Raw genomic sequence first — 27,138 nt, forward strand, 5'->3', positions numbered from 1 at the left:
ATTCACAGCTGATCTGTCCTGACAAATCAGCTGTGAATGAAAAAGTAATCTGCTAATTTTATCAATGACACTTCACCTTGAGTATTGTTTTAAGTGAGGGCAGCTAGATTTAGGCAGTCAATAAAAAAAAAAAAATCAGCTGATTTCTGCATGTGATTATTTAGCAGTAAAACAAACTGAATTTCCTTCTCTGTTGCTCACGTGCAAACTTGCCTGTCCCAGGGTCGAAAAAGGGGAAAAGAAAACAGGGAAATGAAAGCTCCCTCCGCACTGAGGAGCTGATGAGCTTCTGCTTCCCCAGAGCAGCGTTCTGCCTCTGGTATGCCTATAAACCGTAAAGGGTGGGAGCAGGGTTTAGAAATAGGCCAAAACTTAAAGCACCAGGGTGAAAGTAATTTCAGAAATAAGATTTTCATTTTAAACACTTTCTCAGGAAGCAGCTCCCCAGTATATGCAGTTACTAATGGGAATAGGATAAAATGGGAGGAGAAAGCATCTCTCCTCAAATATGCCTCCAGGGCAATTCACAGCAGTCCCAGATTTCAGAAAACTCAGAATGAGAGCTCTGTCCATCTGTCTGTCTGTCTGTCTGTCTCTCTCTCTCTCACACACACACACACACACACACACACACACACACACACACACACACACTATCACAGTACTTACCAGGCCTCCTATTTAGATAGAGAACAGTGATTTGGCAAGAACTTATAGACTATATGAAGTTCTACCTCAATTTTTTAAAAAAATGAAATAATAAAGTACATGAAAACTCAGAGTCACAGCCATGAAATTTCAGGGGTAATTCATTTCCCCTGTAGCACAGATTAAGAAAATAAGGGACAGAGAAACTCAGATTCTGGCCAATGTTACACAGTGACCTGGTCTAGGTCCTGGGTTCAGGTTCTAGGTTTCATGCTACAAAACTCTTTGCACACCACTATGGGACACTGTACTAAGCAAAGCTGCTCAAATATGTAGTTGAGCCTCAGATTCCATGGAATCTTAAGTTATCACATGGGAATAATGATGGAACAAAAGAAGGGCTTCTAGCTTACTAGTTCTTATTACCAATATACTTTACACAACAGATGTATTTCTTACCAGGTTGATTGTAAATAGAATTCTGTTAAACAAATTCTATTTTAAATTCAGTAGGGAAGCTGTTATTTGAAGGAATACTAAAGCAAAATACCACCCCAAGATTTCTTTTACAAATGCAGATATTCAGAGTTTGGATTTGCTTACTGAAGCAAAGTTCATCATATTATTACTATTATTTTAGAAAAGAGACACTAATTTCATGCAATTTTTTTCTGCACACGTTTTTTCTGTTATTAATTGGAAAACACTAATAAGATGGGAAAGTGGTTAAAAAAAAAAAGATTCCTCAATAGAAAAAAAAAAAAAGGATCACTAAAATTATTCAATCCTCACCAACTCAAACAGGAAAAAACTGTATTTATTCTGTCACCTGGTCAGATTTTCAAATTCACTGCCATACAAAAGAGAGTTCTTGAAATTTTTCTATGAAGGAAAATTATAGGCAGGATTCTATTTTCCCATTAATCCTTATTATAAAGTTAAATTTGGCATTCCTCAGAGTAAAAAATAAATTTTGGCATTAAGACCTAATAAAATTATACTAAAAAATGCAAGCCTTAAGAAAATTATAAAAGAAAATAACAGAATAGAAATTGTATGAGAATAGGAACAAAATGAATGTGAAACAGAAAACATGGCGATGCCCCACAGGATGCCGGCCATGCAAGAGGGGCCAGGAGAGGTGAGAGGCCTTGCTTTCCACTCCCTACGCTTCAGGTCAGGAGAAGACAACCAAGGCAAGCCAGACAGGTGGCCCTGTCTACACCCCAGAAACTTATGCTGTGTTATAAAACACGGTCAGGTTTTCATCTCTGTACTTCTCACCTCTACAATAGGAACACAAGGACTTGCAATTCTAAAACAGTTTTATGAAAATTAGCCTGATTTTAAAATCTGCTTTTCCCACACCACTCTTCTCTCCACCAACCTTCCAGCAGGGACACGGGTAGAAATCATTTTAAAAACAATGGTCCAGTTTTATTAATGTGCTTCTCACCACTAAGTCCTCCAGCAAATTACCCCGGTAACTAAAACACTTCCAGTTCTACTGCTTTGCCATCTCACATCCTTAAGAAGTTGATACTGGGGCATTCCTAGTAGCCAAACCCCCTCAGGTAAACTTAAAACCACTGAAACACTATTAAAGATGGCAACCCTATTATACCCACTTAGGGGGCTTAACAAAGCATCATGCACAGGGTAAAGTACTCAACATAGGTTTACTGAATAACCTATAAATTGTTGAGGGCTATTATTCAGGAGCTCTAGAAATGTCTACACACATGCAGACTGTCAACAGCCTTCTGATTATGGTGCTTCTTAGCAAATTTACACCTAGAAGTAATCAGACGTGTTCCTGTGAAGCTGGCTACCTATACAGTATTTGAACTTAATCTAATTAAATTCTATTTAAGCCTTACTAATGAAATGAGAATGATGAAATATGAGTAAAATGCCTCCTTAAGGCTATTCACCTATGATTTCTAAAAGGAAGAGGTAATGAACTCTACTGGAAAGCATACTGATGTTGGAGTGAAAAATGGGTTCTGGGTAGTACCAGATTTTAGTGACACAAGTACCAGCAGATTTTAGTGACACAAGTCACTCAATTCACATCTCAGTTTCCCCATCTGTAAAATGGGAAACTGCCACCAGACCTACCTGAAGTAAGAACACTGTGTATCTTTAGCTGCCTGTACAACGGAATTACTCTTTAAAACAAAGAGAAGCCATTTCAAATGATTTCTAAGACACAGGCTTTGCACATTTTAATACATTTTTCAAATATGCAGACTGATTTAGACATTTCCAAGGAAATAGTTATTCTGCCTCTCTGCTTTCTCTCATGGCATCTGTTGTTACTAGCAGCGAAGGAAAAGTAAAATCTAATGTCATTAACAGTAGACCCAAGATCCCCAGCACTCACTCAATGCAGGAGGAGGACATACAGGGAAGCAAATGAAAAGGTAAACAAAATGAGGATGAGAGAAGCTGAGAAGAAAGGCAGAGAAAATCGGGTTAATGAATAAAAACAGCAAGTCCATCTTTCATCTCTCCTGGCTCCTATTGATGGCAGACGGTGTATTTAATCTGCTGAGAGACCAGATTTAAGGCCTCCCTTTGGCATAGTCCATCCATGAATTATTAACATTTGCAGAAGCAACAGCACATCCGCTCACAGCGATCAGAGAGGATAATGATGATTAACCAAGATGGGATTATTAATCCCTTTACTTCCCTTTCCTGTCTCCCTTTCTCCTTTATTCCCCTCTGGGCTCTGACTGCTTTTTAGGCAGTGTATTTTGAGCTACAGCCTCAGTACGGGAGTCAATACCTCCACAGTGGAAGAGTAATCAATGACCAATTATAAGTCATAAGTTTTTAATATATACAAGTTTTCCAGGTATATGTTATTGACGACTGTGTCCCTGATGAAGCAAAGATACCAATGAGGATGGTTATAAATTCTTTATGGACTCAAATGCTCAAAAAATAAACACACTGCTTTGCAGGCTCAAAGCTCAGGGTTGGTACACAGGTGGATGAAGTTTACAAGTTGGCAGAGATGGGTAGAAAAGCACAATTTACCTATACTAAACTTCGGTCGTCTATTAATACAGATGATCTCAAACTGGAGGGCTTGTTAAACAGATTCTGGGCGTCACCTCCAGAGATTTGGATTAAGTAGATCTGAGGTGAGGCCTGAGAATCTGCATTTCTAGTAAGTTTTTTGGTGATGTTGATGCTGCTACTCTGGGCTCCACACTTCAGAACCACCACCACCAAAGAGCTTCTTTCTGTTTGTCAAAGGCATTCGGGGCATGAGAGGAATGGAGAAGGAAATTAAAACCAACCTGAGGCAGAAAACTAATACAAAAACAGGAATGAGATTTGCAGCTCCTTTCTCTTCCTATCTCCCAGAGAAAAACCTAGATGCCTGAAGGGCTCTGCAATATGTCTGCTGCTCCAAAATAAACCCCGTTCTATAACACTCCTCCTCCCCCACCAAAAAAATGAGCTAGTAGGATGAATAGTTAACAAATGGCAAAGAACACATATGAAACTGGGAGCTAGATTAATTTATAACTTAAGTCCTAAAACATGAGAAACAAAATCAAATATTCCCCTTTCTTTGGTCATTTTCTTCCCCATCACTCCCTCTTCTTAGGATTTGGCTTTAATGTATAATCAATCTTCAAAAAGAATGAGTAAGTCTTAATATCCTCACCCAAAACCTTAGTTTGGTATGTACAGAAAATTCCTACACACCCTCAATATCAAGCTGAGTCAGGCACCAAAAGAATGAAAGCAGAATATTACAAGAAGCTATTAGGAAAGGGCCCAAGATAAGGAAAGGGGACCCATTAGAAGAGCAAAACATAAGCAGGGTAAGTAGATAGATAAAACTAAATACCACTTCTTTGGGGTTTGCAAAAGCAACTGAAAACACAAGTAATGAGAGCACATAAGGAAAAGGCAGCCACTAAGGCCAGGCTCGCCCAGAACCCATCTTTCCACCTGGCTCAGCTCAACCACACACCTAACCTGGGTTCACCCCACACTGGAAGACAGTTGCAGTGTTGCACACTGTGAGGCTGCAAGAACCATTCTAAAAGCCATGATTTCACAGCTAAGAGATGCTCAGAAAAAAGGAGGTACATTCAACCAACACCAATGGCTGCCCCTGATAGGACAACTAGTTTAAAGGGGTGGGAGGAAGGAAAGAGGGAGGGATGCAAAGGACAGAAGGAAAGGGAGAATGAGAACGAAAGGAAGACAGGAGAAAAGAAGAACAGACAAAAGGAATGGAAGGGAGGACAGCCTAAAGGAAGGAAGGAAACTGGGAGGGAGAGAGAAAAACTGGCAAAAACAAAAACAAAGAGAAAACCTCTGGCCCTAATCTGCTCTAAACCCTGATAGTCTAGTCCACCTAAAGTTCCAAATATGACATATGCTCTGGTTTGCCACTTCTCATTTGCTTGCCATCAATGACTTACTCAGACAGCACAGACCAGGCTGATGGCTCTATCCAGAGCATCAAGTCTCTAGAGACGAAGCCCCTTCACATAAAAGGACATCTGGAAACTATACAGGGGCAGCAACCAACATCGCTAACATTTTTGCTCCAAAGTGTACCTTGAATGGGAAAAGTGAGGTCTGCCACCATTTGGTCTATGGCATTTTCTTCCCTACAACTGATTAGTTAACCAGTAAAGCTTTCATATGGGAGGGAATAAATGGAAAATGTCACTTCAAAGAAACAGGTAAGAGGTCTAAGAGGAAAGACAGGATCAAACATCACGAGATGACCAGTTGGAAAAGAACTAGTTTGGTGTCTTTGCAAAAAAAAAAAAAAAAACAAAAAAAACTGATAATAATAATAATAATAATCTGGAATTTACCCAACCAGTCACCCCCTGATGCCTTCCTCACCCAGGCATGATAATAAGGATATAGAGCAAGGAATTAAGAAGTATCCAAGTTCAAGTTCCACTTTTTAATAGTAAGAAATATCTCCATCTTGGTTTCAGTATGGTCCCCTTCTAAATAAAAATGATGCCAACACCCATTCAACCCAATCCACTTCGAGGAGTAAGACAGTGATGGGCAAAACCTGCTGCATGTATCACACAAACGGAAGACGTATTATGGTGCACCACTCAACGTTCACATATTTCTGGCCTGTTACTTTCCCCCTGTATCTTCCAAATTAGGACAAAGTCATAGATAGCCATTCTTTCAAATGGCTGGAGGGGAGCAGTGAAAGGACATAATAATTATTCATAAAACCAGCATGTCTTAGATCCCTTTTCACACATTAGGGAACTTTTCCATTACAGAATAAAGGAAAAGACTGTACATCGTTCTATAATAATTAACCAACTCTGAACTACAAGGGTCATTTTAATAGCTGATCTCTAAGACATGCTTCATGGACTAGTTCCTCATCTCCCTGTTAAATCAATTTTCCTTGTCATTTCAAACAGATGTTCCATAGCCTCAAGTACCTAGTCCAAACAATTTAACACTTCTACAATGGTGGCTGTTCTGACAACTTCGAGAGGCAATATGGCAGTCAAGACAGCGTACTTGGGGGCCACTTCCCAAGTTCTCTGAATTGAGCATGTCTTACTTTGTCATTAGGGGGGAAAGTGATTTTCTCTCCCAAAGCCCTTCAGTTCCCACTCACACTCTCAAAATTCCAAATTTAATGTTTCCTTGTCATCTAACTCCCTCAGCCCTCACCCTCTCTTCCAGTCAAGAGCGTCCAAGTTGTAAAAGAAGAGGGGAAAAGTCATTTGCAGACAGTGATTACTTCTCCTCCAACCACTCTGAGCTCAGCTCTCTCTGTAAGCAGAACACTTTGTCAGCCCCCAATTCTAACTCCATGCTAGGAGAGCGGCACCAGGCACATGCTGAGGGCCACTGACGTGGAAGTGCCTAACTGCGAGCTACTCTGAAACACCACCACGCCTTTTCAGTTCCCTGCTTGGTCTTCTCTCCAAAACTGTTACGTTAGTCTGCATTTCTTTACAAGCGCCAGCCAGTCCAAATGGCACCAATCTGCATGACTCCTGGTCACCTCACTTTCATACTGTCTCCTGGAAGTGAATGAGTAATTTTGCTGCAGAGAAATTCTTTCCTCTATTCTGGAGAACACACAAAGTCGAGGGCCTTGTCTGTGTCTATAAAAACCAAACACACATAATACCCTTAGACAGCCAAATCATATTATAAGATGCAAGATTTCAACATCCCGGCACACTGCCAGAGCTTAATGGCCAGTCAGACGCTAAGTAAGGAAATGGGTCTGCATTAAACCTACAAATAAGTCAACAATCAATAGTTCAGTATTACAGTAAAAAACCTGATGTGCCCTTTAAATTGCTTCTAGCATCATTCTTCTAACTCAGGCTCAGCTTCAGAAGCAAAACAAAACAAAGATGATCAAACAAGAGGCTGAACACAACCTATTTTCACAAGCACAAAGACTTGGTATTTCAAAACTAAAAGCTGCTCCAAGATTTCACAGAAACCCTTTACAGTATACCTGTAGGGCAGCAAACCTGCGAAATAATAGGCTGAGCTTTAGACAGCAAGTTAAACTGACAGCTCAGCAAGCACAAAACTATGGCAAAGAAGCAAGCACCTGGAGATAAAGGGATAAAGGACATTCGGCCTTCCTGCAAAACTCATCTCCCCCACCCTTTCCCAAACCAGCCTGGCTTCCTATAAAGGTTTAGAAAGCATGTTCCAGCTCCTCCCCACAGTCAACATTATTTTGCTACTAAGTGTATGTAAATAAGACCACTGCCCATGGCATCCACTCACTGTGGGCCTTCTACTCTGATTTCTTCTAAATGAGCAATCAATGAACAATATTTCTATTAAATCACTTCCACTACTTTCCTCTTTCAATGATATCTTGAAAATTCACTTCTTTACTAAACAGTCTTGATGCACAATGGAATTTAAAATCCAGGGGATTAAGGGTAGAGTACTGAACTCAAACCAACAGAAGGGAGTTCAAATCTGGCATATCCAGCCTCTGTAGGCCTTCGGTTTCCCATCAGTGAAATACGGTTAACAACAGTATTTACTTCAGATGGTTACTGGAAATCCAGAAGTGTTTTAGTTCAAGGTCTTGGCACAGTAAATGTTCAGTAAACCTTAGCTCTGCCTCCTCTTTTGATTTCGCTGGGAGAAAACAGAAGACAGGAATTCAAACTGTAGTGCCTCAATTCACTGAACAGCAGGGACATTTAAACTAAACACAAGAAAGGAAGGGAGGTAGGGAAGGAAAGAGGAAAGGGGAGAGGGAAGAAAACACAACTATTTAACCTAGTCTATTCAAAGTGTGGTTGAGGGGCGCCTGGGTGGCTCAATGGGGTTAAGCCGCTGCCTTCGGCTCAGGTCATGATCTTAGGGTCCTGGGATCGAGTCCCGCATTGGGCTCTCTGCTCAGCAGGGAGCCTGCTTCCTCCTTTCTCTCTGCCTGCCTCTGCCTACTTGTGATCTCTGTCTGTCAAATAAATAAATAAAATCTTCAAAGTGTGGTTGAAGGAGTACCAGAACCCAAATAGCTGGTGACCAGTCTGCAGCAGGGAAGTAGAAAAATGGAGAATAAGCATTTAGAAACTTTTTGAGTAACCTGACAGAGTAATTCTGTCTACTAAATTTAATTTCAAAAACTAAGGCTTGTATTTTGCATGACTCTTATTTTTTTTCCTAGTTAATCCATTTTTACTGCATTTTCCTGGAAGTATATCTCTCAGCCTGAGATGAACTGGGGGAAAAAAACCCAAAACTTGTTTGGAAGGCACTAATTCAGTAAGGACCTTCTCAATGAAGAACACCCATCCCCACACTCATTCAACATGAAGACCTCTGGGGCAGTCTGGGACCTCATCACAGAACCAAGTGCTACTGTGAATGCCCCAAAATATTCAATCTTTAAGGATCCACAAGGCAAGGCACGTGGGTGGCTCAGTCAGTTAAGCTTCTGACTCTTTTTTTTTTTTTTTTTAAGATTATTTATTTGACAGGGAGAGAGAGAACACAATCAAAGGGAGTGGCAGGCTGAGGGAAAGGGAGAAGCAGGCTCCCTGCTGAGCAGGGAGCCCTGCGTAGAGGTTGATCCCAGGACCCTGGGATCATGATCTGAGCTAAAGGCAAAAGTTTAACCAACTGAGCCACCCAGGCACCCCAAGTTTCCAACTCTTGATCTCAGCTCAAGTCTGGATCCTAGGGTCCTGAGTTCAAGCCCCATGTGGGGTTCCACACTGGACATGGAGCCTACTTTAAAAAGAAAAAAAAAAATCCACCAAGTCCTGTGCTAATCTTCTGAGACAGATATGTACTGTGGATAAGAAGGAACCAAGTAAGAGAGAACATACTCCCAGACAGTATCACACTAGAGTATGTGGTACCCTGAACAAATCAAGCATATTGTAACATTCCATGGCCATTTCTACCTGTCCTGAAGATAGTTTTGGCATGCCTGGATGGCTCAGTGGGTTAAGCCTCTGCCTTCGGCTCAGGTCAAGATCTCAGAGTCCTGGGATTGAGCACCGCATCAGGTTCTCTGCTCAGCGGGAACCTGCTTCCCCCTCTCTTTCTGCCTGCCGCTCTGCCTGCTTGTGATCTCCCTCTCTGTGTCAAATAAATAAATAAAATCTTTTAAATAAATAAATAAAGAGACAACTTTTTCTTTTTGGAAGAAAACGGAGTAGAGAAAACTCTTCCTCATATCCTACTGCTCATGCCATTCAAAGAAATAAAGCAAATCAGGCAGTGATAATAAAAATCAGCCGGTAATACTCCCACTTACATTCTGCTGACTTAATACTCCCCTTTGTTTCATAAATGAAAAGAATGGCCCTGTCAGTCCTGGTTGTAAATATGTTCAAAAGACAAGGCTTCCTGGGGCGCCTGGGTGGCTCAGTGGGTTAAGCCGCTGCCTTCGGCTCAGGTCATGATCTCAGGGTCCTGGGATCGAGTCCCGCATCGGGCTCTCTGCTCAGCAGGGAGCCTGCTTCCCTATCTCTCTCTCTCCCTCTGGCTGCCTCTCCATCTACTTGTGATTTCTCTCTGTCAAATTAATAAATAAAATCTTTAAAAAAAAAAAAAGACAAGGCTTCCTTCCATATAAATTCTCCGAAGCTGTGTCCGCCCAGTCTTGCTCAGCAGACCCACTGCAGTGCTTCGAGAGCAGTGGCTCTCTGAAAGGCAGCGGCAGGATTCAGTTGTGGCATCTCGGCCTCGCAGCTACTCCGCAGTGAGAAGCGAGGCCTCATCCTTCTGTCCTCCGAGATAATTAAAGTGGTGCACGCACTGCTGCTAATCGCTAGTGTTGCGAACCCAGGGCTGTCAGAATTGAGGGCCTGAACCTCAGCTTGGCTGCCAGCAACCTGAGCTGGAGGGACTCACTCAACCTCTCCATATCTGAAGTGCACAACGGAAGCCAGGCATCTGGGAAATGGGGGAAAGCCTAAAAAGAAAGCAATATATATACACTGAGCTCTGCAGCAAAAGAAATCCTAACACAGGTCTTGTCAGTAGAGGATACTGCCCATCCTTTCTCCCAGCTTCTGTTCCTGGTCCCCAAACAAATAAAAAGCAAAACCAGGAGTCTCCCCTGTCTGAGCCTCTTCTCACTTCCTTCACAGAATGTGGTTTCTTAGTGGAGACAGTGGGAACCTGGTTCCCAAAGTTTTGCATCTGAGGGGCCACACTGTGCCACCCCAACAATGCATGGAGCCACATCAGGCTACAGGCCTGGAAAGCTTCAAGATCGAACATTCCGAAACGGAAACAAGAGATCACAGGGTGCTGCAGCAAGCAGATCTAAGTGGTGCACAGGGTCAAGAGCTGCCATTTGAGAACGACAGCCTGGTCTACAGTAATGCATTCGATATTCGACAAGGTTTTAACCCCCATTTAAATTACATCCGCTCCCGTATCAAACAGCTCAACAGATAAAAAGACATGCCCATTTCTGGTTCCTGAAGCCAGCAACTTAAAGACACCAGCCTGCAGATGACACTATGTGCCCCCCACCTCCAGAGTGCTGGGGCTTCAACAGATATCGACAGGTTAAGAGAGCTCATGAAGGAGGGAGGGCATGACTCAACCTGGTTCAAAGGCACCAGGGCCAGGCCCATATGTGAAGTGCTCTAGTAAATTGTCAGATAAATATTTTAGCCAATGGCTTCTTCCAAAACACTCTTACAGAACCGTTCCAACTTCTTTCTTCTTTAGCTGGTAATTGATATTCCTTTGCTCACTACAGGATATAAGAAACCTCTGAGAAGACAAAAAAGCCTGTCATTTCCTGCTTGCTCAGAATGCATTCAGCATCCATTTACTTGCTTGTTCTGAAAGCCCCGCATTCAGGAGTAAGTGTGAATGGATAAGTAAAAAGGCTGAAATCTTATATCCTTGGCTCACATAAATGCAGTTTTTCACATTTTCCACAGACGATGCCTTTAACACCCATTTTTATTCCAAAGTCACCATTTTTAATTCCATTCACAGGATACTTTAATGTAATTGCATACTTTCCACCAGACCACAAAGCCTACCTTTTCCCTTATCACAGACAGGCAGAAAAATTAAATCATTTCAGTACTTACCCCAGCAATCAGTATCAGACTACCTAATTACAAACACAAAACAGGACGGTACATTAATCTGCCTCTGGGAAGACACTATTTTTTCTTTTTTACGTGTTTACTGGTTTTCACCTCTGAGATTTATACTGGGTCAGGGTTTAATGACAGGGAACAGCAAATATATTTGATAAAGAAGCAGGGGTGATGAGGACACTGCAGTGCTCACACAAGAGACAAAGCCTGGTACCGTGAAGCCCCTGAATGAGAAGACAGGGCACAGTGAGACGTTACGTCGTTTTCATCTGCCGTTCAGCCACTACAACTGAATGCTGGCCTAAAACGTATGTCACATTTGTTCCAAGGAAGTGTTTCTAAATAGCAGGCTTAGGATCCAGTGAGAACTGGGTTCATTATCTAGTGAACCCAAGAGCATTAACTATAGCTTGTTTAATTTAAGTCCAGGATAAGCTATGAAAGGGCAAGATTCAAATATCCATTAAAGTCTTCTAAAAACTCCAAAGAAAGGTTACCATGAACTTCCTGCTGACTCTCTTAGGAGCAAGAGGAATATAAGCAAAGAAGAATAAACACAAATGCTTAACTAAAAACCTTCACACTGTTAGATGCTCTTAGATTTTTATATATGAAAACATTTAAAGAGCAACATTTTATTCCTTCAGAGTCCCATCAATTCAAAATTCCTAATCATCCCATTTGGGCCAGATCACCACTGCAGAAAAAGCCTGCTCAGGCATATTAAGAATAAAAACAACATGGGAGCTAGGTATGTTTTGCCTACTTAAAACACTTCTCAGGATTGTTATACAAATACAAACAGATGTTAACTCTAACTGAATGAACCTCATCTCTTCCTCAGATTTACGAAAGCAACTCTGGTAAGACCCCTCTCTGGTATCCATGCTTAGAAGTTTCTAGGAACAAATAAAAATGACTACTTAAAAATAATCGCGGTTGGGGCACCTGGGTGGCTCAGTGGGTTAAGCCTCTGCCTTCGGCTCAGGTCATGATCCCAGGGGCCTGGGATCGAGTCCCACATTGGGCTCTCTGCTCAGCAGGGAGCCTGCTTCTCCTCATCTCTCTCTCTGTCCCTATTTGTGATCTCTCTCTCTGTCAAATAAATAAATAAAATCTTAAAAAAAAAAAATAATCGCGGAGTTCAGGTACTGTTCATCCATTCAGACTGCACTTTCCTGCAGCAAATCTGAGCTAGGGAAAGCTTACTGCACTTCTCCCTCAATATTAATATATTGCCAGTAAAATTCCTGACAAGCTGCTATTAGCACACTAATCATTCTAGGCAAGGCTGACCCTCTTTCCAACAAACCGCCACAGGATTTCTGGAACCAATTCCTCACTAACAACTTGCAGTACTACAAACACACAATTAACAATCAACACAACCACTTTTCTGCTTAGCTGTTATATATAGCTGCGTTTAAGCAGCAGTCTCTTAATTCTGAAGATATAAAATTAAAAGATAATCCATGAACATAACAATTTAGGTGATAAGGGGTTTCACAAGCAGTGATTCATTTTCGTACTTATACCAAAGCTATTTAGTTCTTTCTGATTACTTAAAAGATAAGCTAAGAGTGGTCTGAGCATACTCTACATTGCCAAGGCCAAGGACAGAAAAAGGAAGGAAATAATGAATATTTTATTATGGATATAGTGTGGTAAACAAAACAAGTTTCTTTCTTTCTTTCTTTCTTTTTTTTTTAATTTATTTGACAGATCACAAGTAGGCAGAGAGGCAGACAGAGAGAGAGAGGAGGAGGAGGCAGGCTCCCTGCCGAGCAGAGAGCCTGATGTGGGACTCGATCCCAGGATCCTGGGATCATGACCCGAGCCGAAGGCAGAGGCTTTAACCGCTGAGCAACCCAGGCGCCCCAAAATAAGTTTCTAACAAAGTGAATTATTACTGCATCATTATCTTGTATGTGATAAACCAGTTTCCCTGACTCCAATTTTTTATAGTTATTTTATACTATTTAAGATATCTTTTGCTCTCTACTGCAGGACAGGACAGATTTCCATGTGGAAATTTACAGATTATGAAGACCTTCAGTATAGGATCTTTCTCTCCTTCCTTTTTTTTTTTTGGTAGAAGGGGCTGAAGAAATAAGAATCACTTATCTAAGATTTGAATGGGCTGCCAAGTTAATTCTAACAACATAAGCTAAACTTGTTTACTTTGTGGGGAAACATTTGGAAAGTTTTGTTTTTTCCTAAGCAGTAAAACCGACACACTGTATTTGGAGGCTGCAGGGAGAGAGTTCTCAGAAGACCATGCGAGAGGCGGTGTGTAAGGGAAGCCTCACAGGGTTAGACTGAAATGAGGGGTCAGACATTTCAGAGGCGCTACTCCAGGCTAAGGAAGGTGATAACCAAAGTCCTAACATATAAAAGAAAAAGAGTTAGGCAAACCTGCTGGCTGAAGTGTACATATGCGTGTGCATGCGCGCGCGCGCGCACACACACACACACACACACACACACACAAAGATAGCTTCTCCTTCTGTAGGAAAGTATCCCAATTTAGTCCCACCTATACATACTCCAACCACGAGGTATTTAATACTTCAGAAAAGTGGTTTCTATTTTAAAAATGTCTCTACAGAAATCTCTTAAACACATTACAGACTGTTAGCTGTTTAGAAACAGCAACTGCCATTTAGCTGAATCAGATATGGGTCCTCCCACAGCCGGGAAAGAGGAATGTTAAGGGTAAGATCAGATACTTGGTTGAGGTCTGCAAGTCACTAGAACAACTAGCAGTAGACGCCTTAGCTCAATACTCCATACAGCTGTGAAAGAGTGAGATTTGATGATGTCTCATTAATTATAGTTAATTTAGTCTTGAGATTTCTGGCACTGTAAGCACGGTAACTGTAGCGGGTTGACATGTGTCCCCCCCACCCAAAGAGATATGTTGAAGTCCTAACTCCTAGTACCTATGCATATGACCTTATTTAGAAATATGATCTTTGCAAATGTGACTAAGTTAAGGATCTCAAGATGAGATCATTCTGGATTTAGAGTGAGTCCTACACCCAACACTAGAGTCTTTCTAAGAGAAAGGAGAGGGAGACTAAATACACAGGAGAAAAACCTTGTGGAGATGGAGGCAGAGATTGGAGTTAAAGAATAGCTGGTGCCACCAAAAGTTAGAAGAGGAAAGATTATCCCCGACAGCCTTTGGAGGGAGCAAGGTACTGCCAACACCTTGATTGTGAAGTTCTATACTCCAGAACTGTGAGAGGATTAATTTCTAATGTTTTAGGCCACTGAGTTTGTGGAAACTTGTTGTGGCATCCCTTGGAATCTAATACAGGAAGTTTAGCAATAATATTATTATACTTTGGTTCATTGTCCTTCGGAAGTAATATAGCCTAATGCAGAGAAAACTGCAGCTATTTTTTATGGCCAACTCAGGCAATTTCTGCACAGCCTTCTTGAAATATACATGTAATCTAGTGAAAAAGCCCACAATATAGTTGAACTGTGTAAATCTTCCCTTTATTACTACGTGATACACATCATCTCTGGTTCATTAGGTCTGTTTAGATCATAGTAAAGATGTGCAATCTGCCGTTGGTACTTTTTTTCCAAAGACATAAGTGAGTGAGTGGACCTCTGTGAGAAGACTTGTGCTTGCAAGCACCACAAAGGCACTTAGAGCAGTCCAGTCATTTCCGTGCCATGCCCTCTTAAGTCACTCTTCACCTCTTTTACACAAATGTACAGGCCCTCTTCATGACCATTTACAAAAAATAAAATCAATAAACATTTTTTAAAATTCTCCTAGCATCAGCCACACATATATTTAAATAAGTCTTTTTAAATATGTTACCTTCACCTTCGCTGGCTGCAACAATCTTTCAAAACTGCATTCTCAATGCATGCCAACATCATCGATTATGACAAACAACAAAACAGTTAACAGTGGAAAGCCTGTATTAATTTCAAGCTTTCCATCAGAAACAGAAGGGAATATAATCAAAGTCAATGTCTGCCAGACAGAAAAGGATTACACATGTATCTACATATGTATCTATACATGCAGAAATGCAAACAATGGATGGTACAAAGTCTTGGACAGTATCTGTCAAAGAATGCTTCAGCATTTCCTTCTATGAATTTATAAATTGACATCATAAACTCACTCTGATTGATACTTGGCACATGAGATTAGGATGCATTCTCATCTCAAAAAAACTAGTTGGAAAAATTTATACACAAAAATCCATTAGATTTATGGTATGTGAATCCTGTATCTCAATAAAGCTGTTAAAATAAATGAGGGAAAAAAAGTCCATGAAAAAATATATATGGCTGTTCTAAAAACAAACAACTGAAAATGACTAAGTTAACTCTTCTTGGATAATCAACACATGATGAGAACTAAAAGGAAGACTGTTCCATGCTCAGGCCGAAAGCTGACTTGGCTCTTACATCTGACTACTAAATAAGAAATCAGGCAAGGATATGTTGATGTGTATGGGGGGGCCTAAGTACAGGTTAGATGAGCTCCACAATACAATTTAAAACTTCCAATTCCTGGGGTGCCTGGGTGGCTTAGTCATGAAGTGTCTGCCTTCGGCTCAGGTCATGATCCCAGAGTCCTGGGACTGAGTCCCACATCAGGCTCCTGCTCTACAGGAAGCCTGCTTCTCCTTCTCCCACTCCCCCTGCTTGTGTCCCCTCCTTCGTGCTCTCTCACTCTCAAATAAATAAAATCATTTAAAAAAAAAAAAAAACCCAAAACAAAATCTTCCAATTCCTATCAATAACTAGAACCATCTCAGATTAAGCCAAAGCCTCAGCCCTTTAAAACTTAAATTTTCTCCTTTAAGCCTTTGTAGCCAAGATGAAATCAAGAGAACAATTATTTTGAAACTAGTAAGTTCTTTTTTTTTTTTCTTTGAGAGAGCACATGCACAACCCGGGGGGAAAGGGCAGAGGGAGAGAATCTTCTTTTTTTTTGTTTGTTTCCTTAAAGATAGCTAGCTAGCTAGCTATTGATCTATTTTAGAGACCGTGAGAGAGAGGGAGTGTGAGCTAGGGGAAGAGCAGAGGCAGAGGGACAAGCAGACTTTGCACTGAGCCTGGGGACAACATGGGGCTTGATTGCACAACCGTGAGATCATCACCTGAGCTGAAAACAAAAGTCGGACTCGAAACCAAAACTGACTAAGCCACCCAAACACCCCGAGAGAGAGAATCTTAAGTAGGCTCCAAGCCCAGCACAGAGCCCAACCAGGGGCTTGATCTCACAACTCTGGGATCATGACTTGAGCCAAAATCAAGAGTCAGATGCTTAACCCACCAAGCCACCCAGGTACCCCAAAACTAGTTAAGTCTTAAATCTTTACTTAAGGACTAGATGACCAATTCCCAATTAATCAAAAGTTACCTTGGACTGACTATTTTGCATTTTTGAAGCTACTCTGGAAAAGCTCATGAGGTAAAATTTTGAAATGAATGCATCCTTCCTCTCAGTGTTCAAAGATTTTCAGTGTTGCAGGACCAAAACTCATAGCCATATTCATTCCAAATTAAGAAATCTCTTTGATGTAACCGAGCATCCACTGCTGGGAAACTATCTAATGGGGGTGCTGAAGGAGAGTGTTCATGTACTACACAGAAGGTTAGAAGAGAAGATCCTCATGATTTGATACATTTATAATCCTGTCATAAATACCTCAAAGTAGAAAATTGGAGTACCACGTCATAGGGACTTCACAAAGTATATCACTAAATGTGCTGAGTATTCCAAATATGTATGATAGATATGCCAAAGAACATTTAAAAGCAGTTGGTTTTAAAAATAAACAACTTTTTTGGGGGTGCTGGGGTGGCCAGTCAGTTCTGCCTCCAACTCTTGGTTTCAGCTCAGATCATGATCTCATGGGTTGTGGGACGGAGCCTGACTGGGGCTCCGGGGCTTGGAGGGGAGTCCACTTGAGATTCTCCCCCCATCCCTTTCCTCACACACACATGTTCAGGCATGCTCTCTCCCTCAAATAAATACATGGATTATTTTTTAAAAAATAAAAATAACTTCTTTGGTATTTAAAACATTAAAAACACAAGCCTTTCAGCTAGTGCCATTTCTTCCACACTATTAGGGATATTCCCCAAAATGTATGATTATTCAAATTTATTTTCTAGCTCTCTTCCTTTTGCCCACCTCATCCTTATTAAAAGTATTAGTTTATAGCAGTAAATAGAAGGTACAAAAAGGGACAGCTCCAAATAAGCAAAACAAAAACAAAAAAATTTTAAGATTATATGGAACTGAAAAGACATCTACAAGATGACAAGCTAATATGATTTAGTACACATAATTTTAAAAAACTAGAGACTATGGGAACATATTGCTATAGTTAACTCTCAACAGGGTTTTCGGTTACTGAATTGGAATAAATAGAGTAGAACTGTGGCCACTAGGGGCGCCTGGGTGGCTCAGAGGGTTAAGCCTCTGCCTTCCACTCAGGTTGTGATCTCAGGGTCCTGGGATCCAGCCCCTGGACAGGCTCTCTGCTCAGCAGGGAGACTGCTTCCCCCGCCCCCACCCCACTCTCTCTGCCTACCTGTGATCTCTCTCTCTGTCTGTCACATAAATAAATAAATAGAAATCTTTAAAAAAAAAAAAAAAAAGAAAGAAAAGAAAAAAAAAAAGAACTGTGGATACTAGGTAGATAAAAATAGTTCTTGGAAAGGATAGTGGGGTAGAGAGTTAATTCAAATTGAGCCCGTATAATAACATAATTAGTACCCATAACTAATAACACAATTAGTACAATGATTTGCCTTTGTAGAACCTACTTCTTTCATCTCAAAGGTAAATCAATGATTAAAATGGTAGCTCACAGTCCCTTCATTCTAACATGAATGTAGCATCCCAATTCCTCAAAACTAAATGAATCTTGAGTTTCTTCCTTAACAACATATGTGTGTGTGCCGCACACATACACAAAACAGTTTCTGATTAGATTAAAATAGTAATCAATTATGTCAGTGGCATGTTAGGTTAAATGAGACTGGAGTGCTCTATTAGACCATTTCCTGGTGCCACTAATGCAGCCAAACGCTTCCTAGAAATCGATGAGTAGGTTTCAGTAAATAGTACTCTAAGTTTTCCCCAGCTCTTTGCCAACCAATACAAGCAAGATGTAGAAAAGAAATGTGGAAAACGAAGAGTAAAATTATTTGAGATCCAGCAAAGAAAGCAAGAGAAACTTATAACTAATTTCTCTGTTCCTGGATTAAGCCCAAGGAAGGAAGAAAAATCTGTTCTCATAATTACAATAATCTAAAAAGTGCAGGTTGGAATTGCTTTCCTAAATTCAGCCTCTCAGAGCACTCTTAAAGTAACCTATGTTCCCCATTATACTTCCAAAGCAGAGTCTCCCATTCTGTTAATATCTCAGAAAGAGAATTAACAAAGAAATCTAGAATTCCTAAATGAGCTGGTCAACAAATGAGCTGGTTAAGCAGGCCTTCAGCCTGGTTTGCATATCCAGGGTTCGACCTACACCAGTCCTGCAAGCCCTTACCTGAATGTCTGTATCCTTCACAGGCTCAAGAGGCTCAAAGGTGGTGGCCGCACTCAGACTCTCCAGTCGCTGGGAGATGTGGGATATGTCAAGTCCCCGAGACCCAAGGAGAACTGACCTATAGCACAATACGGGGCAAGGAGAAAAAAGCAGGATTAGGATATCGAATATGCTTCATAAAATACCAGAGACTATTTTTTATTCAAAACTTATGTACTGCTCACCTTTATATGGTTTTTTTATACCTTTCCATAAAGCTCTATCACATAGCGAAAGAGACACAATATTGCATGTGGTAATAAGAGGGAGTTCTGGTCATGCCTGAATTAGAATAAAATTTGCCTAGAATAAAATGACAGTATACTAACAAAATGATAGGCTAGACAACTCCACATATTTCACAGTAAAGAAAATCAGGAGGTAGATGCTATTTTCACCCCCCATTTTACAGATGGGGGAACTAAAGGTGCAGAGAGGTTAAGTGACTTCTCCAAAGTCACAGAACCAGAAAATGCCAGAGCCAAGTCATCAGGCTCCAGAGCACAAACTCTTAACCACTGTCCTATATTCACAGCCTCTATAAAGACAGATATGTGAACATAACATCTGAGAAGCTTCAAGAGTAACCCAGTCCTAATTTTATTCATCAGTTGAAGAAACTAAAAGTCTGGGACCATCGAAGATTTGCAAAGGGCAGCTGAACCAGAATCCAAGGCTGGTTCTCCATGGCTTCTCTTTAAAAGACAAACATCATATCTAGTACACCTTCAAGTTCCCGCTCTGCTGCCCATTCCAATAGTACAGGAGCCTGTCACCGAATAAATGCTTTGAAGAGAGGTGGGAAAAATACAACTACCTTTACTTCTACTTACTTCGGGGAACGTAACAATAGAAGAGTTTTTTAAAAAAATCAGTCTCACTAATATCTCGAACACTCTCTGGAAGAAAGAAATTTAGGGGAATTAGATGCTTAGACTATTGTTTTTAGATGGCGATTTAGTATCCCAAAACCCGACTGACAAAGTTTACATTCCTTCTGAGGAACTCAGAAGCTACACCAACAGGAAGCACAAGTAACCCAAAATCTATGGCTTTGACACCTAAGACTTCTACTTCTATACTAACAGACTTTTTAGAGAAGAAGAAAGGACTTTGTGTTTAGTTCTATTCTACAAGGTACTACAGAAATAGGTGATGTGCACCCAGAGGGCTCCTTGCTGTAGATTTTTGTCTCTTCCAATGTAGACAAGTCAACTAGAATGCCATCTCTGAGGCTTCTCTTCCAGGCTACCCTGTCAGATAATTAATCTTGCCTCTCTGTTCTAACAATCCTTAAAGCTAACCTTCTAATTCAGTAGTTCCCAGCCCTGGTTGCACATTAGAATCACCTAGTCAACTTTGCTCCCAGTGATTCTAAGTAGTGCTGAGTGAAGCCTGGAGCACGGGTATCAGTGTAATGCCTCCCTCCTTTTTTAATAATAGCTTTACTGAGAAATAATTCACATACCATACAATTTACCCATTTAAAGTATACAGCTCAGTATGTTTTAGTATATTCACAGAGTTGTAAAGCTTTCACCTTTTAGAACATTTTTTTACAACATTTAGGACATTTTACAAAATTCAGCACATTTTCATTAACCCCCAAACCAATCCCCACCAGCAGTCATCTCCTATGTCCGTTCCCAAACTACCCCCAACCTCTGAAAACTATCAATCCATTTTGTTTCTATAGATTTGCCTATTCTGGACATTTCATATAAACAGAATCATACAACATGTGCTGTTTTGTGACTATCCTCTTTCACTTAGCATAATGCTTGTCAAGATTCATCCATGCTCTAGTATGTATCAGTACTTCATTTCTTTTTATAATTGAACAGTATTCCATTATATGGATATATCACATTTTATATTTATTAATGTATCCATTCATCAGCTGATAGGACATTTGGGTTGTTTCCACTTTGGGGCTATTATGAAAAGTGCTGCCACGATAATTCATGTAGCATTTTTGTGTGAATACTGTTTTCATTTTTCTTGGATATATACCTAAAAGTAGAATTGCTAGATCATATAGTAACTCTGTTTAACCTTCTGAAGAACTGCCAGATGGTTTTCCAAAGCAGCTACACCATTTTATATTCTCATTAGCAATGTACAAGAACTCCAATTGTTTTCTACACCCTTGCCAATACTTGTCATCACCTTTTTGATCATAGTCATTTTAGTGGGCCCTCCTTATTAAATAAACCCTTATAGAAAAACAATTCTAAATACAAAATTAAATAGTAAACCTCCTTGTACCCATTACCGAGCTTCAACAATTAACATGTCATAGTCAACCTGTTTCACCTATATCCCTACTTCTTTTCCTCTTTCCACCACCCAGATTATTTTGAAGTAGATTCCAGAGAATCCCCCAATTATTTAATAATTTAAATTTTGTGGTTTTTTCTGAATGGGATACAAATAAGATCTCTACTTGTGAATGATATGCCTCCTAAATCTTTTTTAATCTATAGTCTGCTCTTTCATCTCATTTTTTCCCCTTACAATTTATCAGCAACTCTGGATTATTTGTCCTGTAGAGCAGTACTACTTAAACTTGAACTGTACATGTGAATCACCTGAGAAGCATATTAAAATGCAGATTCTGATTCAGTAGGTCTAGGATGGGACCTGAGATTCTCCATTTCTAAAAAGCTCACAGTTGATGCTTCTCCTATTGATCCATGACCTACACTAAAAGTAGGAAGGATACAGTTTCCCACATAACAGGTTTTATTGACTGCAACCTCGAGATGTCATCTGACATGTTCCTCCAGCCTCTGTATTTCCTATCAATTGAAAGTAAGCTCTAAAAGGTTTGATCAGATTCAGGTGTCATTATATTTGGTTAGATTACTTGAGACTAAAGATTACTTGAGACAAGAAGTCTGGAATGTCTGGTTATTTCTTTTGGAATGTTAGCAGATACTGATGATCACTGCTTAGAGATACTAATTCCTTAGAGGTTGCAAAATAGTGGTGCTCTTTTTTTTCTTTTTAAGATTTATTTATTTGAGAGAGAGAAAGAGAGAGAGTGCGCGTGTACAAGCACACATTGGGGGAGGGGTGAGAATTTCCAGCAGACTCCCTACTGAGTGCAGAGCCTGACCTGACAACCCAGAGATCATGAACTGAGCTGAAACCAAGAGTCGATTCTTAACCAACTGAGCCACCCAGGCACCCCAGGCATTCTATTTTTATTAGCTAGAATATTTCCTTTCAGAAAAACTCTTCATCCATTATGTGGTTATTCTGAATAATGAGATGGTTCTCTAGCATCCTCAGAGTGACTGGTGAGTTTCCTTTTGGTATCCTTATGAACTCATGAATTTAAAGTCATAAACATATGAACTGAAACATATTAAACACTTACTGTTGTGTTTCAATCCACTGCAATTACTATCCTTATCATCCTCAAACTGTCTCCTCCACCAGTAGAAACCTTTTAAGGATGGTTTCGAATTCTCTTGACATAACTCAAGTAGGCCTTAGTAACTTCCCTATCTGGTATGACAAGATGTTTCATGTTCATCTCATACAGACCTGGAGTCAACCAAGACTTCAAAGAGCCCCCACTGTTTTATTAAAAGATGGATTTTAAGGCAGAAGACATGAACAGACACTTCTCCAATGAAGACATACAAATGGCTATCAGACACATGAAAAAATGTTCATCATCACTCGGGGAGATTCAAATCAAAACCACATTGAGATACCACCTTACACCGGTTAGAATGGTCAAAATTAACAAAACAGTAAACAATGTGTGTTGGAGAGGATGTGGAAAAAGGGGAACCCTCTTACACTGTTGATGGAAATGCAAGTCGGTGCAGCCACTGTGGAAAACAGTGTGGAGATTCCTTAAGAAATTAAAAATGGAGCTACCCTATAGTAGTGCAATTGTACTACTGGGTATTTACCCCAAAGATACAGATGGAGTGAAAAGAAGGGCCATCTGTACCCCAATGTTCATAGCAGCAATGGCCACAGGCACCAAACTATGGAAAGAACCAAGATGCCCTTCAATGGACAAATGGATAAGGAAGATGTGGTCCATATACACTATGGAGTATTATGCCTCCATCAGAAAGGATGAATACCCAACTTTTGTTGGGGGCGCCTGGGTGGCTCAGTGGGTTGGGCCGCTGCCTTCGGCTCAGGTCATGATCTCAGGGTCCTGGGATCGAGTCCCGCATCGAGCTTTCTGCTCAGCAGGGAGCCTGCTTCCTCCTCTCTCTCTGCCTGCCTCTCTGCCTGCTTGTGATCTCTCTCTGTCAAATAAATAAATAAAATCTTAAAAAAAAAAAAAGAGTATACTGAGTGAAATAAGTCAAGCAGAGAGAGTCAATTATTGTATGGTTTCACTTATTTGTGGAGCATAAGAAATAACATGGAGGACATGGGGAGATAGAAGGGAGTTGGGGGAAACTGGAGGGGGAGATGAACAATAAGAGACTATGGACTCTGAAAAACAATCTGAGGGTTTTGAAGGGGTTGGGGGTGGAAGGTTGGGTAAGCCTGGTGGCGGGTATTATAGAGGGCACGTAGTGCATGGAGCACTGGGTGTGGTACATAAACAATGAATTCTGGTACACTGAAAAGAAATTTAAAAAATTAAAAATTAAAAAAAAAAAAAAAAAGATGGGGGGCACCTGGATGGCTCAGATGGTTAAGCATCTGCCTTTGGCCCAGGTCATGATCTCAGGGTTCTGGGATCGAGCCTCGTATCAGGCTCCCTGGTCAGCGGGAAGCCTCCTTCCCCCTTGCTCTCTGCCTACCTCTGCCTGCTTGTGATCTCTCTCTCTCTCTATCAAATAAATAAATAAAATATTTAAAAAAATTTTAAAAAAAGATGGATTTTTAGAGGCAACTATGTGGGTACGTACTAGGACTGCTCAGTGCTACACTGTTTCTAGGTTTTCTCCTAAGTAGAGCTAGAAATGAAGTTTTTACTTTTGTTACAGTTTTCTTAAGATAAATTACATGATGAGTTTATACTAATAATCCCAATTCAAAATTTAAAACACAAAATTTTGGGTTAACCTCACAGATTTTCTTTCTACATCTCCTTTCTCCCACACCCCAAGTCCTAGTTTCAGTATCTATAACTACTTATTTGCTTTATCCTACACTATACACACAACAGTCTCAAAACAGCAGTAACAACACCTCCAACATGATAACTTATGACAGATTAAGATACCACTTGGAACTGTTCCTCTCTCTGTGGTTATGTCACCAACTGGATTAAACTCTTATTTTCATTTTTTAGGAACTCCTTTTTTAGTTTGTTTTATAATAATGTAAAATATTTACACAATTCCAAAGTCAAAAAAAAGTCCCTGTTTTCTCCACCTTATTTAAAGTTACTTAACCTTTTGTTTGTTTACCTTCTGTATAAATCATGCCTTGTTAAGAAAGGGGGGAAGAAAAGCAAGGAGGAAGACCAGTCTGAGTGACTTCTCAGGAAAGGTAGTAGGATGGGGAAAAGTCCACAATACCAGCACAGGGGAGGGGCAGATTGGCAGAGTTTATTTGAAAGAAGAAAAAAGAACCAAAGAAGAAAAACTGGAAAAAAAAATTTTTTTTTTCTGAAAGCAGGAAGAATGTAGAATGGAAACAAATGGACAAAAGGTAGAACCTCTGTATATACAGTACCTTGTTTTATGTATTTGGCAATAGACTCATGTGAATATTTTCCATCAGTTTAAAAGATGAACTTTAAAACTCAAAAAAATTTTTTTAAATATTTTATTTATTTATTTGACAGAGAGATCACAAGCAGGCAGAGAGACAGGCAGAGAGTGGGGAGGAAGCAGGCTCCCTGCTGGGCAGAGAGCCCTACAGGGCTCATGACCTGAGCCGAAGGCAGAGGCTTAACCCACTAAACCACCCAGGCACCCCAAAACTCAAAATTCTTAATACCCAACAAAGATTTACATTTCATGAACCTCTAAATCTGAATTCAAATGAACAATCTTGAAAATAATTATTAAAGCAATTGCATTGTGAGCAGTGACTAAATTATATTAACAAATTAAAAATTATTAACAAATTAAAAATTTTTAGTTATAATTATGGTGCTGTGATTTTATTACTGGAGTCATAACTTAAGAGATATATTTGAGGGGCGCCTGGGGGACTCAGTCATTAAGCATCTGCCTTCGGCTCAGGTCATGATCCCAGGGTCCTGGGATCGAACCTCGCATCAGGCTCCCTGCTCAGCGGTAAGCCTGCTTCTCCCTCTCCCACTCTCCCCCTGCTTGTGTACCCTTTCTCGCTATGTCTCTCTCCGTCCAAAAAAAAAAAAAAAAAAAAAAAAAAAAAGAGAGAGAGAGAGAGAGATATTTGATGTCTAAAATCGGTTTCTAAATCTGAGTGGGATTACAGCTGAAACAAACAGGGTCATGATTTAGTAATTATTAAAACTGGGTGATGGGTATGTAGAGTTTCAGTAAACTTTTGTCTCTTCTTGTCTGTTTGTTAAACACTTTAAGTAATGAAATTATTTAAGAAAAGAAAAAGTCCTATGAATCCACTTACTAGAAGTAACTGTGAAATTAACAGGATTTGTAGGGAAAACGAAGCTACTAGGTGAGAGTATGCAAAGCCAGACTGTAGGAAACTATATAAGGACAAATGAGTTCAGTCCTTCATTACAAAACAGCTCCAAGGGAAAAGATAAGTGAGCACTTACCAAACAAAAGAAATTTAAGAGATTTATCAAGGGGTCACAATAAATACATACAGCATATTGGGATTCTGAGTCAAACAAATTGGTAAACATTTAACATATGAGATATTTGAACGGACTAAAAATTTGATATTAAAGTATTATATTTACTTATATTTTAGATACAGAATTACAGTTATGTTTAAAAATAAAGGAATTCATTTTTCGAGATTCACTTGGAAGTATCTGTGGATGAAACAGTGTATTGGCTGGGATCTGCTTAAAAAATCATTAGATGGGGAATAGAAAGGAAAACTGTCCCTGATTGGTAATTGTTGAAACTGAGTGTTAATATTCAAAATCTAGCCATCCCATGGAACACGAGATACAGGCACTAAAAACTCATGAATTCAAGAGAAGTAAAACAATATTCTGAAGAAAAACTAAGCCACAAATTGGCTTGTTTTTGGAAAAAAATAGCTCTATAGAACTGAGGTACCCTGACTCTTCATAAGCATTTATTCCACTTCCTTAAAAACCTCTTCAATATAAATATATATATATATATATTTTTCTTTTTTAAGATTTTACTTATTTGTCAGAGAGAGAGAGCACAAGCAGGGGAAACAGAAGGCTCATGTCTGAGCCCAAGGCAGATGCTTAACCGACTAAGCCACCTAGGCGCCCCTCAAAATATATTCTTGGTAATTAAAAAAAAAAAAAAAGTCTTTATTTTCTGTATCTGCTGCTTTGACAATTGGGGCCTTGCTGATATTGGAAGGGCTGTCCCCTCCCAAGGTTAGCTAATTCTGAGAGGCGAGTACAAATTTCAAATGCAACCTAATGAGTCCAGAGACCAGACCCCAACCACCTCCTTTCCTGGGCCACTTTTCACCCCATGGCTAGGTACTAGACAATCAGAGTCAACTATACCTCAGAGCCCACTAAGTTACTCAAACTAGCCAATCCTAAGTTTGTTGACCCTGCCTTGCCTTACTTTCCCACAGAAACCATAATACAGGCTTTGGCCCACATTTTCTCCTTGCTCTCACTGCATCCTGACTGACCCCAGTGCTGACCCATGATGTGCCCTGCCCCATTTCTGGACAACTGTGGATAGAAACTCTCTCTTCATGACAGTCATTTTCTTTTCTGCATGTCTTACTATACCTGATTAATGCAATTCATCAGGTACTTTTAAAACACCTTCTTTTTTTTTTTTTCGAAGAAAATGGGGCACCTGGGTCGCTCAGTAGGTCAAGCGTCTGCCTTGGGCTCAGGTCATGATCTCAGGGTCCTGGGATCAAGCCCCGCCTCGGGCACTGTGATCAACGGAGAGTCTGCTTCCCCCTCTGTGCTCATACTTTCTCTCTCAAATAAGTAAATAAAATATTTGTTTGTTTTTTAAGAAATTTTAGAAGCAGGAAAAGGAAATTATTTGATTGGCTATAGCTGAAAGCCTAGTTGACTGTGATCAGTTTTCCTCAGATTTGGATTTCTTAACCTTGAGGCATTCATAGGCCTAAATTTTGGTTTGCTTATTTAGGTCACCAAAGCAATAAAACCACTTTTGTGTAATGACTTCCTTGTTTAGTTAATTTAACATATG

At 40.1% G+C, this 27,138-nt stretch overlaps 1 protein-coding gene across 2 annotated transcripts in view; it reads right to left on the reverse strand.

The window, feature by feature from the left end:
* NUP93 (nucleoporin 93) overlaps positions 1 to 27,138 on the reverse strand; it is a 109,748-nt gene that overhangs the window by 57,723 nt on the left and 24,887 nt on the right. For both annotated transcript variants that reach the window (XM_082712505.1, XM_082712507.1), the window contains exon 3: positions 18,806 to 18,923. In XM_082712505.1, the coding sequence (XP_082568631.1) occupies positions 18,806 to 18,923 (118 nt within the window). The remainder of the gene's footprint in view (positions 1 to 18,805; positions 18,924 to 27,138) is intronic.

This window comes from Mustela nivalis (assembly GCF_964662115.1).
Source record: "Mustela nivalis genome assembly, chromosome: 18".
Classification (NCBI taxonomy): Eukaryota; Metazoa; Chordata; class Mammalia; order Carnivora; family Mustelidae; genus Mustela; species Mustela nivalis.